Source organism: Quercus lobata, chromosome 5, assembly GCF_001633185.2.
Source record: "Quercus lobata isolate SW786 chromosome 5, ValleyOak3.0 Primary Assembly, whole genome shotgun sequence".
Classification (NCBI taxonomy): Eukaryota; Viridiplantae; Streptophyta; class Magnoliopsida; order Fagales; family Fagaceae; genus Quercus; species Quercus lobata.
In genome coordinates, this window is record NC_044908.1 from 50226469 (window position 1) to 50241502 (window position 15034).

The 15034-nt window shown below is 36.0% G+C and overlaps 2 protein-coding genes across 4 annotated transcripts; one reads left to right on the forward strand and one right to left on the reverse strand.

Moving 5' to 3' along the window:
- The first annotated feature begins 1033 nt into the window (after window positions 1–1033).
- On the forward strand, window positions 1034–5583 carry LOC115991738. Its single transcript, XM_031115628.1, has 5 exons — window positions 1034–1414; window positions 2077–2991; window positions 4173–4361; window positions 4755–4950; window positions 5081–5583. Exons 1-5 carry the CDS (start codon window positions 1274–1276, stop codon window positions 5263–5265), a joined length of 1626 nt encoding a protein of 541 aa, XP_030971488.1. The 5' UTR covers window positions 1034–1273; the 3' UTR covers window positions 5266–5583.
- A 3491-nt stretch (window positions 5584–9074) lies between these two features.
- Window positions 9075–15034, reverse strand: LOC115991940 (BES1/BZR1 homolog protein 4-like). Of its 3 annotated transcripts, XR_004092382.1 has the most exons (4): window positions 13764–15032; window positions 9768–10531; window positions 9536–9669; window positions 9075–9372 (listed from the first exon to the last, which is right to left on the reverse strand). XR_004092382.1 is itself a non-coding variant. In XM_031115932.1 (3 exons), the coding sequence occupies exons 1-3, from the start codon at window positions 13977–13979 to the stop codon at window positions 9666–9668; spliced, it is 984 nt and encodes a 327-aa protein (XP_030971792.1). In that variant the 5' UTR covers window positions 13980–15033; the 3' UTR covers window positions 9101–9665. The 3 variants fall into 3 exon arrangements, 2 of the variants coding, with proteins under 2 accessions (XP_030971792.1, XP_030971791.1); XM_031115932.1 differs by having other exon boundaries at window positions 9101–9669; window positions 13764–15033; XM_031115931.1 differs by lacking the exons at window positions 9075–9372; window positions 9536–9669 and having other exon boundaries at window positions 9764–10531; window positions 13764–15034.

Genomic DNA, 15034 nt, shown 5'->3' on the forward strand with positions numbered 1-15034 from the left:
GTTCTCCTCTTTGGACTAAAACGTGTAGCAGATTGGGGATAGGGCCATGGGGCGTGATTGATTTAGGGATTTTGATCCAACATGAGACTTTTATTAAGTTGGATTTTTATTTTTTTATTTTTTAATAAAAATTATCTTAGTAAGGCCTAGGTGTGACATTCTGATATGGCGTAAAATTATTTTTTATTTTGGCTATTAGCCATGTTAGTATTTTCCATCCATCACTTAATGATAAGGACTAATTTGACCCAATAACAAAAGGTTAGAGACTAGATTGACACATTTGAAATGTTAGGGACCAAATTGACATTTAGTGAAAATGATAAGGATTAAATTTGTAATTTACCCTTTTTTTTTTACAAGATAGAAATTATATCCTAACTTAATCTAAGTGTATATGTGTATGAAACTCCTTCCGATAGACTTGAACTTTGATCTTTACCCCTTACACTCTACAAGCACTTATATTTATAGAGTGACTATCGTATTAAGAGTGTGTAGTGGAGTAAAGTTACTCTTAATTAGCCCAAAATAAAGGAAAACCAACATAAGGCCAAGCTAAATTATTCCAAAATTTTGAAAAATGCTCCAGCCTAAAACTGACCATAAATCCAAGTCTTTCTTTCTTTTGTTTTTTTGTTGTTTGTTTTAAATGAAAAGAGAATTCCAAGTCTTTCATTAGATGACAAAATCATTGACGGACTAGATTAAGGGTGTGTTTGGATACCGTTTATTTTGCTAAAATTGAAAAATTATTGCTGAAAATACTGTAAATAAATGTAAAAGTTAGTTAAAATAGTACAGCAAGACTCATAAATAGTACCAAAAAATATATTAAAACTCATAAATAGTAGCAAAAATAAAATAAATAGTGAAATAATTTTAATTTTTTACCCTAATCCAAATGCAAATGGTCGGCCCACTTTGTTGTGTTAAAAGTAACAGAGAATCATCCATTTGGGCATTCGGCCCATAATAAAAACAGTTGCCTTGCCATTCCTTCATTGGGCCTTCTCTTTCGGCCCCTATAAACCATCCAAATTCCAACCGATTCAATTTCATTGATTAAAAAAAACAAAAACAAAAAGAAGAACACGTGAGCTAAACGTAAAATCGTTCCAGAGAGAGCTTGGCCAAAGTGCCAACTCTTTTATTGTTGTTCCTTAATCAAACGGTTTCTTGTGTTTTTGGGTTTTGGAGTGCAAAACAAAACATGTATGTAGTTTGTGTGTTGTAGATGAGAATTTTCGCTAACTCCTAAGTTAAATCCACCATGGAACACAACAACCAAAACCCTGATTCTTCTACGATTCAATTCCAAACCCACCAGAAACAAACCCACAATTTGTACCCTAGGGTTTCCAGTTCATCCTCTGCACAAGATTTAGATTGCAGTGATTCCGATTCTCCACCGGTACTATTACTTTTCTTTGTTTAATTTTGTCAATTTTTGGTTTTTGTTTTTGGGGAAGATTATAGATACTGATTATTTGCTTGAACTTTTGAGTTTTTATTGTAATTTGTTGCTAAATTTATTGCTGTTAATTTAGATTATAATCCATATGATTCATGTTTGCTAATATTTTCTGATTGTTGGATTTTTTTTTTTTTTTTAGTTCTTTCTATTTTGATATGGCCAAACCTAGCTAGCTTTCTCTCCTAAAATGGAGGTCAAGAATCTAAATTTTAGGACTCAAACTGAGTTTGGTTTCTGGGTTTTTAATGTTTTATGATTTCCCATTGGAATTCTGATTCTCAGCTCGTAGTGATCATTATTAAGACTATATTTCTGTTTCATTAAATAGTTTTGATTTGTTTGTATTTTCTGATTATGGTTTTCGGTAATTTAGAATCGGGGTCTTGTAGGTGATATTGGGTTGGTGGGTCAATGAGTATCAGGTTTTCATTGAATGAAATTAGTTTTTTTTGTTCATTTAATTATTGTTAGGTTGACTGCTGCTTTGTGAGTCCCATACGATACGGTAGATTGTGAAAGCTGAATTTTTTTTTTTTTTTAATTTCATCTCTGCATTGTTGAGTGATAGTTGATTTGCTTTTTGTTCATACTGATAATAGAATGATGGGGAGTTCAACAATCACAAAGGGCACAATGATTTGCTGTCCACTGCTGTTACTGAGAGCCAAAGATTGAATGAATCTGGAGAATGTGAAACTGACTCACCTCTAGGCTCTAGAGAAGAGAATGATCAGAAAAGAGACTCTAAAGCTGACCATCAGAAACAAGGAAAATACTTCTTTTACGACTCACCGCTATCTGAAGATACTGGGGTTTGGATACCTGTTTCTGTTCCACCAATGTTGGAAAATGATCATGAAGAGTGGGCCAAAGGTTTTCACTCGAATGGGGGTTACTTACCTGAAGGTGATATGGGGTGGGGCCAGTGCCTTGGGGAAGAAAAGCAGTTGACCATGTGGGATGTGATCGAGGAGATGTTACTCATGGCACGTGGGAAAGTAAGTGCTTTAGCTTCGGGTGATATACACAGGTGTACATTTTCTTTGGTATCAAACCATATACTTGAGCAAGCTTGGAATGAGATCGCCCAGACTCTTACAGAGGCTAATTTTGGCAATGTAAGGGAAATACTTGAAGCAGAGCCGCCAAAATGGTTGCCTGACAGTGCTGCTTCTGCTTGTATGCTATGTGGTGTGAGGTTTCATCCAATCATCTGCTCCAGGCATCACTGCCGGTTTTGCGGAGGAATATTTTGTGGCGAATGCACTAAAGGAAGGAGCTTACTGCCTACAAAATTCCGGGTTGGAGACCCCCAACGGGTCTGTGATGTATGCTGTGTTCGGATTGAGTCTGTCCAGCCATACTTGATGGACCAAGTAAGTCGTGCTGCTCAGTTGCCAACCCATGACCTGACAGACCTCAGTACTTTGAGATCCTGGGTTAATTTTCCTTGGGGACAGTCCATGGAATATGAGATCTATAAGGCAGCAAACACAATTCGCAAGTATAATAAGGTAAGAGTTTGAGTTTAATTTTTTTTATGAGTAGAAATAATTTTATTTAAAACCTAAAACAGAGACAATACAAAGGAAATAACTTATGTAGATGGGCTGTATGCTAAAGTATCCCCCAAATAATAATCAAGTATGCAATTTGTCCAAAAAATCAAGTTCATAGACTATTTCTATCTACAACAGCCAAAGGTAGAGATTGGACGAGATTACTTTATTCTATCAATAACAAGCTCTTGTCCCATCCACCTATTTCTTTCCCTTCAAATAGTCCACATGAAACATGATGGCACCACATTTGGAGCTTTGTTCCTGAAACAGGTAGGTCTCCTTTGCCATGATTGAAACGAAGCAAGCACTGACTTATTAGGCATGACCCCATCTCACACCAAATAGCACTTGGAAAAAAACTGATAATTCCATTGCCACTAAGCAGCGAATTAGCATGTGGTCAACATGCAACAACTCTGTTTTATTTACACATACAACACTAATCCATAATAATCCTCTTCCACTTTACAAGATTATCAACTGTTAAAGTTTTCTCCAGTGTTGCTGTCCAAACAAACAATGCTACATATGGAGGCAATTTGCCAATGAACTCTAACTCAACTGACACCTCCTTCCGTTGTAAGTGCTAGGTGGAGGGTTAGGTTGTGGGTTCAAGACCCATTGGATGCTTGTATGAGTTACCAGTTAAAAATTAATTGCCGATGCCTAAACCTTCAATAAAAGTCTTGAAACAAATTTTCTGATGGGTTTGGGTTTAGCTTTTAGAATTAGATATATTCCTTAGTGTTTTATTCAAAGAAGGCATTTTAGTAAAGCAACTGTCTTACCTGCTTTAAGGTTTCTCTCTCTTTCAATTACTGCAGATGAAACATGTGTCTAGTTTCACACATTACTGAGAATGGAGAGAAGAATTTGTATATGTGTTTCTTCATTAATTTCTTGTGTTATCCAAAAACCTTGTAGCTTAGCTAACACCTCTTCGTGTTTCTAATGGAAACATCCTGAGTTCAAATCCCCCTCCCCCAAAGTAACTATTGAATATATAAAAAAACTTAATTTCTTGTGTTAATTTTATATACTGAATGTGCTTCTAGTGCAATTATCTGGCTAAATTTCTTGGGTTCTTATTTAGTGCTTTAATTGGTGCAACATAAAATTATATAAATGCTCAGGTACCTGAGAAGAAAATTCCAGATGCCATTCTACGACAAGCAAAAGGCCTTGCTATAATTACTGTTGTGAAAGTTGGAATGATGGTTACCTACAACATAGGAACTGGACTTGTGGTTGCTCGTAGAGAAGATGGTTCATGGTCTCCTCCGTCTGCCATTTCTACATTTGGTATGGGTTGGGGGGCTCAGGTGAGCTAATTCATCTATAATAACTTTGACATAAATTCTTTTTATCTATTCCAAGTTATATGAAATGGAAGCAAACTGTATCAACATGTTACAAGCAATAGTCATTGTATGTTCTTCACTTATAAAAAAAATTGTCATTGTATGTTCTTTTACCAGATTCTTCAAGGCAAACAATATTAAAAAATTTGAACAGCCTCAATTTTTGTTCTGTGCATATGTCAATTGACTATTTATCCAAAATAGATATTTATCTCATGTTTAAAATTCAAGCCTGCGTTCGCGTATGCATTCACCTATATGTATCTGCGGGAAAACTTTCTTATGCCTTGATCTCATTATGTATGAGTTCTCTTTTCTTCTGTAAAATTTGAAAACCTCATTTTCTTTTTCTAGGCTGGAGGGGAGTTGACAGACTTCATAATTGTGTTGAGAACAACTGATGCCGTCAAGACATTTAGCGGTAATGTCCATCTTTCAATTGGAGCTGGTTTGAGTGCAGCAGTGGGAAATGTAGGAAGGGCAGCTGAAGCTGATCTACGAGCTGGTGATGGCGGATATGCTGCTTGTTATACATACAGCTGCAGTAAAGGTGCATTTCATTCTAAATTGTGCATGCATCTGTTGAAAGCTAATTACAGTTCCTCTTTGTTTCCACTTATCATATTTTTAGGTAGTTCCTTCTTTGTACTTGCAGAATTTGATTGTCTTTGAACATGCAGGTGCATTCGTTGGTTGTTCCTTTGAAGGGAGTCTTGTCACCACACGAACAAAGGAGAATTCTCGTTTCTATGGCAGCCAGTCATTGAACTCATTAGATATACTTCTTGGCTCCCTGCCAAGGCCTCCTGCAGCTGCCATCCTCTATAATGCTCTTGCAGATATATATCAGAAATTTGAGTGGTGATTGGATGGAGTTGGCGATAAACTTCTTTACCAACTTTCAGCAGTGATCAATATCAATCTGAAGCATTTTAGTTTGTACAGGTTCTTTGCTGCCATTCTTTGCGCATGTAAAGCAATAATCAGGTGATGTATAGAACGTTTATGGAGAATTTGTGAAAATTACAAAAAAGAGGGGAAAAAACTAGTTCCATGCATCAATGCAATGTATGATTAATGACAAGTACTTGGTGGAACAACTTATGTCTGCCTAAAATTGTATATAATTACTTGAATTGTTGAACAGATTGTGATTTATTACAAGAACATAAAAATTAGTTAAGTTCTAGTGTGTCTGATGGCTCCAACTCTCGCCCTATAATTAGGGTAATTTGAGGCCTTCTGCGGGAATGCACTCCCCTTGTTCTTCCTCCTTTTTAATTTTTAATTTTTAAAGTGAATTGAAAATAGGAGAGGAGAGTGGAAGAAAACCAAAATATAATTAGTGTGTGTTTGCGTAGCGACCATTGTGCATTTCTAGTGTTTGTGTTTTTGGTTGGGTTTCACGGCATTAGTCATATTCCAGCTAAAAACATAAAAACGCGCATATCAATGCATTTTTGGGTCCCATAGCATTATTCACATATTTAAAAATTATTTTGTTATAGTATTTTTAGCAATAAGTTTTTAGTTTTTAGCAAATAAGTGGTATCTAAACACACTTTTAGTACATTTTGGTCACGTTTCTCTCTTCCTCTCTTCTCTTTCCATCTTGCTTTATCCAAACATAGGTACATTTTTCAAAAAACATATCTAGCGTATATTTTTGATATGACTGTAATAATGTTCAATAAAATACAGCTTTCCACGTATTACCAAACAGTACTTGGGTAAGCATTTCCATGAAGCAAACAAAACATGCATCTATGCACTATACTAGTTCATTTTACGAAGGCAGCACGCGAAATCGGGGTAATAATATCCATTGAACCGAGCTGTATTGCCATATTGTGGGTTTTCGGCATTTGAACCTGTGGACGGTATTGTGCATATATAGGAAGATGTTGTACAACTGAATGGAACAAGGGAACAGACAATTTTGAATTTTCACTGCAATAAATAGAATAATAAGGAAATAAAAAGGCTAAGAAGATGCCAAAGCCTGCCCCCACTTTCTTCTTCTTTCTATCTTTCTTTCTTTCTTTTTCTTTTTTTTTTTAATTATATTTTTTTCAGCAAAGCCTACCCCACTTGACATCATTTTTAAATAAAATAGATTACGCAAAGAAAAGCCTACCAGCCTTCCTGATGACATCATTTTTAATATATTCTTGATGATCCAATTCAAGATTATTTTGTTCCATAAATAAAATTTAAAAAATTATATTCAAGATTGTCTTGAAACTGTGTAAGGGCAGCTAAACCATATTGACTTTAAGGGCAGTAAACCAACCGATATTTGTCAACAAATATAAAATGTTTAAGTTTGGCTTGAGGTTGAACTAAGTCTAGAAACTATGTTTGAGCTTAAACTTGTCAAATAGTTCAATAGTTTGAACTCAGCTTGGCTTAACTTGATTCATTAGTTACAGAGCTCAAGCTCAATATCAAGCTTTTGAGCTCGAGATACAATACAAGTATATTATCAAACTTATATTAAGCATATTATTAAGCATATTTAATTTAGACATAAGGTCCTAACTCCCAATTAATTAAAAGTTTAGTAAGATATCAGTTTATTTTTCAAGCTCATAAACCAACCTAAGTTCGGCTTATTTTTTATCAAGCCCTATTGTTCACGAGCATGTTCATGAACATTTTTTTTTTTTTTTTTGCTTAGGCTCGATTTGTTTATTAAATAAACCTAAAATTAAGACTCAAGTTTAACTTGTTTATAAACAAAAAAACAAACATAAATGAGTTTTTTATCAAGCCAAGCCCGAGCTATTTATGAACAACTTGGTTCATTTACAACCCTAACTTTCATATTCTTAATCTCTTTTACTAGGACAGTAAATGAACCATAATCAACAATTTGGGTTTGGTTCAAAACTAAACTTATTTATGTTAGTTTATTTAACAAATGAGAAAACTCAATTCTAAATTTAGGATTAACAGTTAAATAAACCAAACTCAAAAATAATAATGTACTCGTGAACAAACTTGAGTACGAGGATTGATTAAATTATATATAGTGCTATATTTTTATATGTATAAATATTTAAAATATACCTATATATAGTATATATATATATATATATATTTTTTTTTGGAGAAACATATATATATATATATATATAGATAGAGAGAGAGAGAGAGAGAGAGAGAGAGAGAGAGAGAGAGAGAGAGAGAGAGAAGATACTTATAAATAGTTGAGATTGGATTGTGCAAGTTTGTTAATAAGTTCAAAATATAACAAATTATTGATAATATAAATAGGTCATTTTATAGTAAAAATTATATATAATTTATAATAATTAAAAGTTGGTGAATCTAATCTATACAAGTTTATAAACAAAAATCTTTCTATCTAATTAATTTGAATAATATAATTTTAATTAGAATTTAATTAATAATTATTAGCATATGTTTGTGAATGGGTAAAAAAATTAAATCATAATATTTACTATATACGAGAAAAGAATAAATTAATCAAGTAATTCATAAACAAGTTCGAGTTTATTGACAAAAAAAAAAAAATCAAACTTGTAATTTTGAGCTAAAGCTCAGCTCATGTACGTAATAAAACTAAAGGATCAATCTTAAACTTTTAATGATTTGATTCGGCTTGGCTTCTTTACTCTCTGCCTTTTACTAGTGTTTTTAAACCCCCAGCCTTTTTTACTCGTGTGTGTTACTGGACCAAGATGTGTCACCTCCACAGACAAGGAGAACCAAGGGAGGGCTTTTTGTATAGCCCATTAACAAAAGAATATGGAAGTGAACCAACCTTTTCTTGTACGCCTAAAAATTATTACCATTAGTATGATGAACCTGCTCTTTATGGTGGTGCAGTAATTACACTAGGTTCTTTTACTTTTTGATCGTGGAGGAGAACTGGAGACCTCGTCTTTGGGCTGGGAAGCTTTAGAGCTTGGTATGGAATGCGTCTAGCATAGATTTCAAGGGTAATGTTCTTGACATGGATTTAGAGCTTTAAATGCTGCAATTGCATGGCCGTGTTATAGAAAAACCGTTTGTGTTGGTTACACTAAAAGGACACAAAATACTAGAAGCATGCTACAATGTAGTATTTCTAACGGAGACGTCCAAGAAGTTTATTGTGTTAAATTGTTCCTAAATTTTGTTATTTTACTTCTATTGTGTTATCGTTGGCTTAATGGAATTTTATTTATATTCCTAATCAAGGAGAGATTGCCTTATCCATGTCATTTTATTTGGGATATACACACACGTTTCGGAGTAGGTAGTCACCTTAATGTATTCATGGAGATTAACTAACTTATTTCATTAGGAAATCTCTCCATCACCCAAGTGTCCTTCAAATCAATACCCAAGTCTAAGTACTAGAAAGAGATTCCCCTCATGAAAGTTTTTCCTCCAGTCAATGAAAAGACCTGAAATGCAGACCCACCGGTTCCCTTCACAAGTTACTACCGTTGTGCGAAGACAATTTTAGTCATCATCTCCCATATGTCAAAAAGGGAATCCATGCACTAAATTCCATTATTAATCTAGTGAAAACTACAGTCAAACTAATCTTTCTTTTATTTCTTTTTTTTTTTTTTTGGCTGAGTGCAGTCAAAATAATCTGGGAACACCTATCTTCCCTCAAGATTCCTTTTCCACTAAAATAGAGTTGACAATTTTCCATTCATTGCAAGATGTATCATGTCATGTTTGATTATAATTCACAAGTCCTATTCAGTTTTCAAAGCCTGTCATACAGACAGGAAATATCAAAGCAACTTACAAAAATTACAAAGCATTCTCACATTGCTGAGAGAGAGAGAGAGAGAGAGAGAGAGAGAGAGGACACGCCATTAATTGCACTAGTGTAGTTAGTAACTCCATAATCATTCAGTTAATCTTGACATCCAAAATCCCTTTCAATCACAAACATGAAATCACTCCAGCAACCAACAAGAAATCCATAAACGAAACTTCCTCTCTAAGAAAAAATGAAAAAAGAAAATTAGAAGAAAGAATTGAACTGAAGGGGCAAAGCACCACCATGAACTATTTATAATTTAATTTTTTGTTCTCTATTTTTATGGATGAAGGGGGAACAGAAAATGGATGGAAAAACTAGAAAAGAAGCTGCTCCTACTCACTGTACTTCTAACTGGCATGCCTTGCCAATGGAAACAACCAGGGACATGGGACTTGAATTTTGCACAAGAAGGAAGACCCAAACCAAGAGACCAATGGATAATTTGCACTACCAACTTCTGTTGAGCCTCTCTACCTGCACCACCAAAACAATCATTAATATACAAAAAAGGAGGTAAACAAGGGATCATTCCACAGCTGTATCCATTTAGCCACAAATCTATTCCAAGTTACCTAGCTCTAGAGCTCCCAAGTGTAAGTTCAAGATCATCAGATACACATTCCTCATGGATCCTTTCTCCTTCCCAGGGCTTCACCAATCCAGTTGTATTACTTCCAAATGCAAATTCAGCTGCAATCCCATCTGACATTGGAACATCTGAGGTGTGATCAATGCCTGCAGGTATTGCAGGAGAGCATGTGCCACTCTGCCCAGGAGTCCACATCCGGGACCCTCCACCTGAGAAAGCCTCCTCCATAAATCCAAATGGGTTTGGTGATACAAGACTAAATGTGGGAGATGATGGCCCGCTTTGGGGAATTTGGATACCAGCAAGCCACCGTGAATCAGGCAGGCCCTGACGGCCAGGACTTGGAGGGGTAGACGAGGGCAGGAAAGAATAGTGTTGCCCAGCCCATGATGGGGCAACAGTTGGATCATCCCAGTCATTTTTGGTTCTGGGAGTTCGGGCTGTTGGGGAGCTCAATGGAGGGGTGACTGGAGCACTTATGGAACCTCCATGGACATTAAGATGGTAGGGGAGCTTGGATGATGCTGATGATGAGCTTGATGAAAGATTTTTCAGCCATGGAATGAGCGAATCGGCATCAGCATTACCCTTGGCATTGGCAGCATAACGTGAAGAGACTGGGCTTGGGAAGGAAGATGAGCCAGGACTTGGATTGTAAGATGCACATGGGCTCGGTTGGTAGGATGAGCATGGACTTGCAGAAGTAGATCCACCCATAATGTCCATTCGATCAACAGGTTTGCATCCCTGCACAAAAGCAAAAAGTCTTATTGTTGCTGATGACTGTCAAAGCAAATAATTCAAAATTGTTTAAAAGTCTGCTAAAGAGAATTAAGATACACGACAAATAGTAATACCTAAAACTACAAAACATGAAAAATGACTTGGTCCAGAGGACAAAAGTATGAATGAGAGAATCTGTACACTCAAGATGGCTCTAGAGAAAGCCTTTACTGTCTTTCCACAATAGCAAAGAAGAGTAGCTCCAAAAATCCAAATCCACAGAGGAAGAGGGGTGTGGTAGAAGATCCTACCAAGGGTTCTTTTGATACTACCACATGATCCTTCTGTATAAGATTGCCTATGCTCTCAGGCTGAGAGCCAAAATCTTGGAGATAGATTACCTAGATTCTCGTGTCTTGTGGTGTACGTGTCCTAAATGCATGTCATGTTCTTTTCTTACCCTCTCAGATTGTGAGGTTAGCTGTATTGTTGCCTCTTAAATGTACCCCTTAACAAAAGGATTAGGTGTATTGGGGATTATCAAAAATAAAAAGGTGTATTGGGTGCATTAGGAATAGGGCTCCCTAATGCTTGTTTTCAACTTAGTTGTAAATCTTCTCCCTTATTTTGGTAATATGACTTACCCCCACCCCCCCAACACACACACACACACACACACACACACAAAACACACACACACACACACACACACACACACACAAAGACATGAAAATGAAGTTGCAGAGATCCAAGCATGACTTCTAAATTGCAAATTAAAAACAAAATATTTTCTATGCACCACGATTTTTTATTTTTCTTTTAGCTGAGAGTTACTTGAACATGGTTCATGATAGCTTTGATTGTGCCACTCATGAGTGTAAGAATTTTCTAATAATGGCCCTCTCCCTTCCTTTTCTAATGCTTGTGTAACAGATGTTGATGGATTGAAAGTTCTGATCCTCAACAAAACAAATTACAAATGAAATGATCATGTCAATGGCAAAAACGCTATCAAATTATCACTCAGCCTTTGTCTGGGTCAAAATTAAACCATCATGAAGGCTAAAAGCATTTGAACATCCCATAGAATTTCGATTAACCCTTTGCTTTATATATTTCTCTGATTAAACTTATCTTTCTAATTGAAGCTATTTACTCCAAGCAGAAGGGCCAGGGACTATTATAATGAATGGTAACAACACAATTGGAACTAAAAGTATAATGCAGATTTTTCTATGTATAAGAAATTATATTAATTAAGTATAGAACTGAAAGTATAATGCACCTTACAATGAACTCCTACTTTCAGTAATATGGTGAGACCAACTACCCAAAATTTCCTTTTTCAAACTGGACTTGCACCTTAAAATGCAAAACAAACCAAAATGGGATTATTCAATAAAATGCGCCTAAAGGATTCAAAAGGGCAGGATCCCCAAGTGCTTGAACAAAGTATAATAATAAGAGAAACATTGAAAGATCACATTGTGATCACCTACTCTCTCATTTTGGTACCAAGACCCTCATATTCATCATTTCATCATTCTCAAAACAGTAAAAGCATAATTCTGCTCATCCTATGCTTCCAATCAAAAATTAATTTCTGGGGTTTTCTCCAAACACTTAAACCACCCTTTAACACACCCTGACTGTTCTACCATTTAACATGATTCCTCTCAGTACATTGCACCAAGCTATGTTTAGTCCAAGTTCAAAAGGGTCAAAACAACCCAAGATTAGAATAGAGAGCATTAGCTGCAGCAATAGTATTTAAAGGCATAATGGCAATAATGTAGATTGCAACCAAGACCAAATATCTTTCCTCAATGTCAACAATTGTGTGCTTACAACAGACAAGCTATCCATCACCATGTTCCTTAATCAAAAACACCCCCCGCCAGCCACTGCACGACACGCTTTTACTACCTAAAAAAAGTAAAGGCACGATGGCAATTATGTAATTGCAACCAGACCAAATCCTTTTCTTAATGTCAAACAATTCACAATTGTGTGTTTATATCAGACACGCTAGCTAGCTAGCTTGTAGACTTGTAGTAACTTGTTGCTCAACCTTATAAAAAAAAAATAAAAAAAAAAATAAAAAAAACACACCCACCAATTCATTAATTAAAAAAAAAAGGGAATCCAAGGAAAATTTCACTTTAATTAACAATAATTAATGAGAGTAAACAAACTTTTTTTCATTAATAATCTATCATTAACAACACTATCTGGGCCCCCCCACACCATCAAATGCCATGCTCACAATCAAGTGTTACTCGTACATATTACCCCGGGAATCTAGGATAATTAATTACCCACTAAACAAAAGCTAGATTAGATCCCTAATTTCCTCGTTCCTGATTGGTCACAGAGAAAACCCATTACCGCATTAAAATAACAGAAATACCCCTGCGCACGTGCCCAGTTGCAGTGGCAGATTCGGAAGGTTAACGGTAAATTAATGTAGCCGAGGGAAAAGTAATTTCACGAGAACTGCACAAAGTGCTCGGATATCTGGGGGGATTTTGGTACATGTGAGTGAAAATATATATTTTGTTGTTTGATAAAAATGTGTGAAATTACGTGTGATTGAAAAATATGTGAAATTGTGTGTAATGTTATTTAAAAATTGAAAACATATATTTGTATACCAAACAGCTCCTAATATCCGAAAAAGGAAAACCGGACCAGACTGAAAAAAAAAAAGAAAAAACACAAACATGACGAGACTACCCTTCCAACATAGTCACAGCCACAGGCACTGGAAAAAAAAGAAAGTTACAAAAAAAAAAAAAGAGGAAACATTCAGTTGCATTAAAGCAGAGATAGTTATGGTCACAAACTGACGAAACTACCCTTGAAAAGTAGTAGTCGTTGAATATTCGGTTGTTTGACCGGGGGCATTTTCGTCCTTCCGAGAAAGTTCCTGCCCGGTCTGTCTCAGATTCTCAGGGTATTGTTTGTTCATCGAATCTTAAAATTCTTGCGCTTAGCGATAAAGAAAGAGAAGAAAAACTAACAGACTCTCTCTCTCTCTCTCTCTCTTTCTCTCTCAGATCTGTATCGTACCGCCAGTACATACATACAATCAATCACAGCCGTCGATCACGTTAGATCAGGTGGATTATCAGTAATCTGACACCACCGCCGCTGGCGCTCGTTTATCTGAGCTCTACAGTACTTTGCTAACGTGCGCGCATAAATATACCGAGAAAAAAAAAAGTAGAAGAAGAAGAAGAAGAAACTTGTGTACCTTTCGGTATGTGGTGCCGTCTTCTTCGACGGTCCAACCGGCCTCGTTGCAGAGAGCTTTGAGGACCTCGTTGTTGTCGCAGTGCTTCGGGAGCTTGTAGTTACCGTACATTCTCAGACCTGCGTAGATCTTCGCCGCGATCGCTCGCCTCCTCCTCTCTCTCCTCTTGTTGTTTTCTCTCTCCTTCCACGTCGGCATTCTCGTCCCCGACGTCATTTTCCACTCCTCCTCCACGATTTTAAACTAGCTCGAACTTGAAGAAGATGAAGAAGAAAACCAACAAACCTGCTTCACATAACACTGATGAAAAATTTTCCCAGAGAAAATTCCAATGATTCTCGGGAACCAAACGGAAAATCAGAGTAAAACAAGGTTGGCGCTTTTTTTTTTTTTTTTTTTTTTTTTTTTTTCTTCCTTAGTCCGGTCAGAGAGAGTGGTTAAATAAAGACTAAAGAGAAATAGGGAGTTTTGAGGCAGGTGAGCTAAATAAGAGGGAATGATTGTAATTGGCCCATGGATATTCGCTAAATTTACGAGAGTGCCACTACAACACAACAGGCTTTTTGTTCCGGAATCACGGGACTAACACGTGTTTAGGCTTTTTATAAAGAGAGAGAGAGAGTGAGGGTGGCATGATGTGGGACGAGACGGCGTCGTTTTTGATGGGAGTAAAGGTGTGGTTAAAGCCTTAAAGGGGAGGGGAGGGTAATTTGGGGAATTGCATGAAAAAAAATTAAAGGGATAAGGCTATGATTAGTCTTCTCATAATGGAAAATCAAGAGGAAGATTTCTTTGTACACCACTAAAATTCCAAACGGTCAATTTCACACCCCCACAAGAAAAGTTTGAAAATACTACTAATTAAAATCAAATCAAACGGTCAAAATTTGTTTTTAGGGATGGTGGATTGGACACAAGTAATTAAAGCTACTTATATATAATAAGTTAAGTTTGGCTTGGGTTGGTTTGGACCATATAATCGGATACAAAGAAGTCCAACAAAATATTTTTCTTCTGCTGAATCTCATTTGCACCAAATTGTAGCCTAACATATTAAATAACAAGCCTTTCTACCTTTTCTGTCAAAAAATATTAAATAACAAGCCTAATAAAGTTTAATTTCAAATCTACACACACAAAAAAAAAAATGGTAATTTCAAATCTACACACACAAAAAAAAATGGTAAAAATAATTGTACTAATTTTCGCATTGGTAGCTGGATCAGACTGATCAGAGTCACCAGACTGTCCCTTACATCCTCCCAAAAACA

Coding starts and splice junctions, on each gene's coding strand:
- LOC115991738 (XM_031115628.1), top strand. CDS start 1,274: ATGGAACACAACAACCAAAACCCTGATTCTTCTACGATTCAATTCCAA. Junction 1,415..2,076: donor GTGATTCCGATTCTCCACCG/GTACTATTACTT, acceptor TACTGATAATAG/AATGATGGGGAGTTCAACAA. Junction 2,992..4,172: donor CAATTCGCAAGTATAATAAG/GTAAGAGTTTGA, acceptor ATAAATGCTCAG/GTACCTGAGAAGAAAATTCC.
- LOC115991940 (XM_031115932.1), bottom strand. CDS start 13,979: ATGACGTCGGGGACGAGAATGCCGACGTGGAAGGAGAGAGAAAACAAC. Junction 10,532..13,763: donor ACGGCACCACATACCGAAAG/GTACACAAGTTT, acceptor GCTTTTGTGCAG/GGATGCAAACCTGTTGATCG.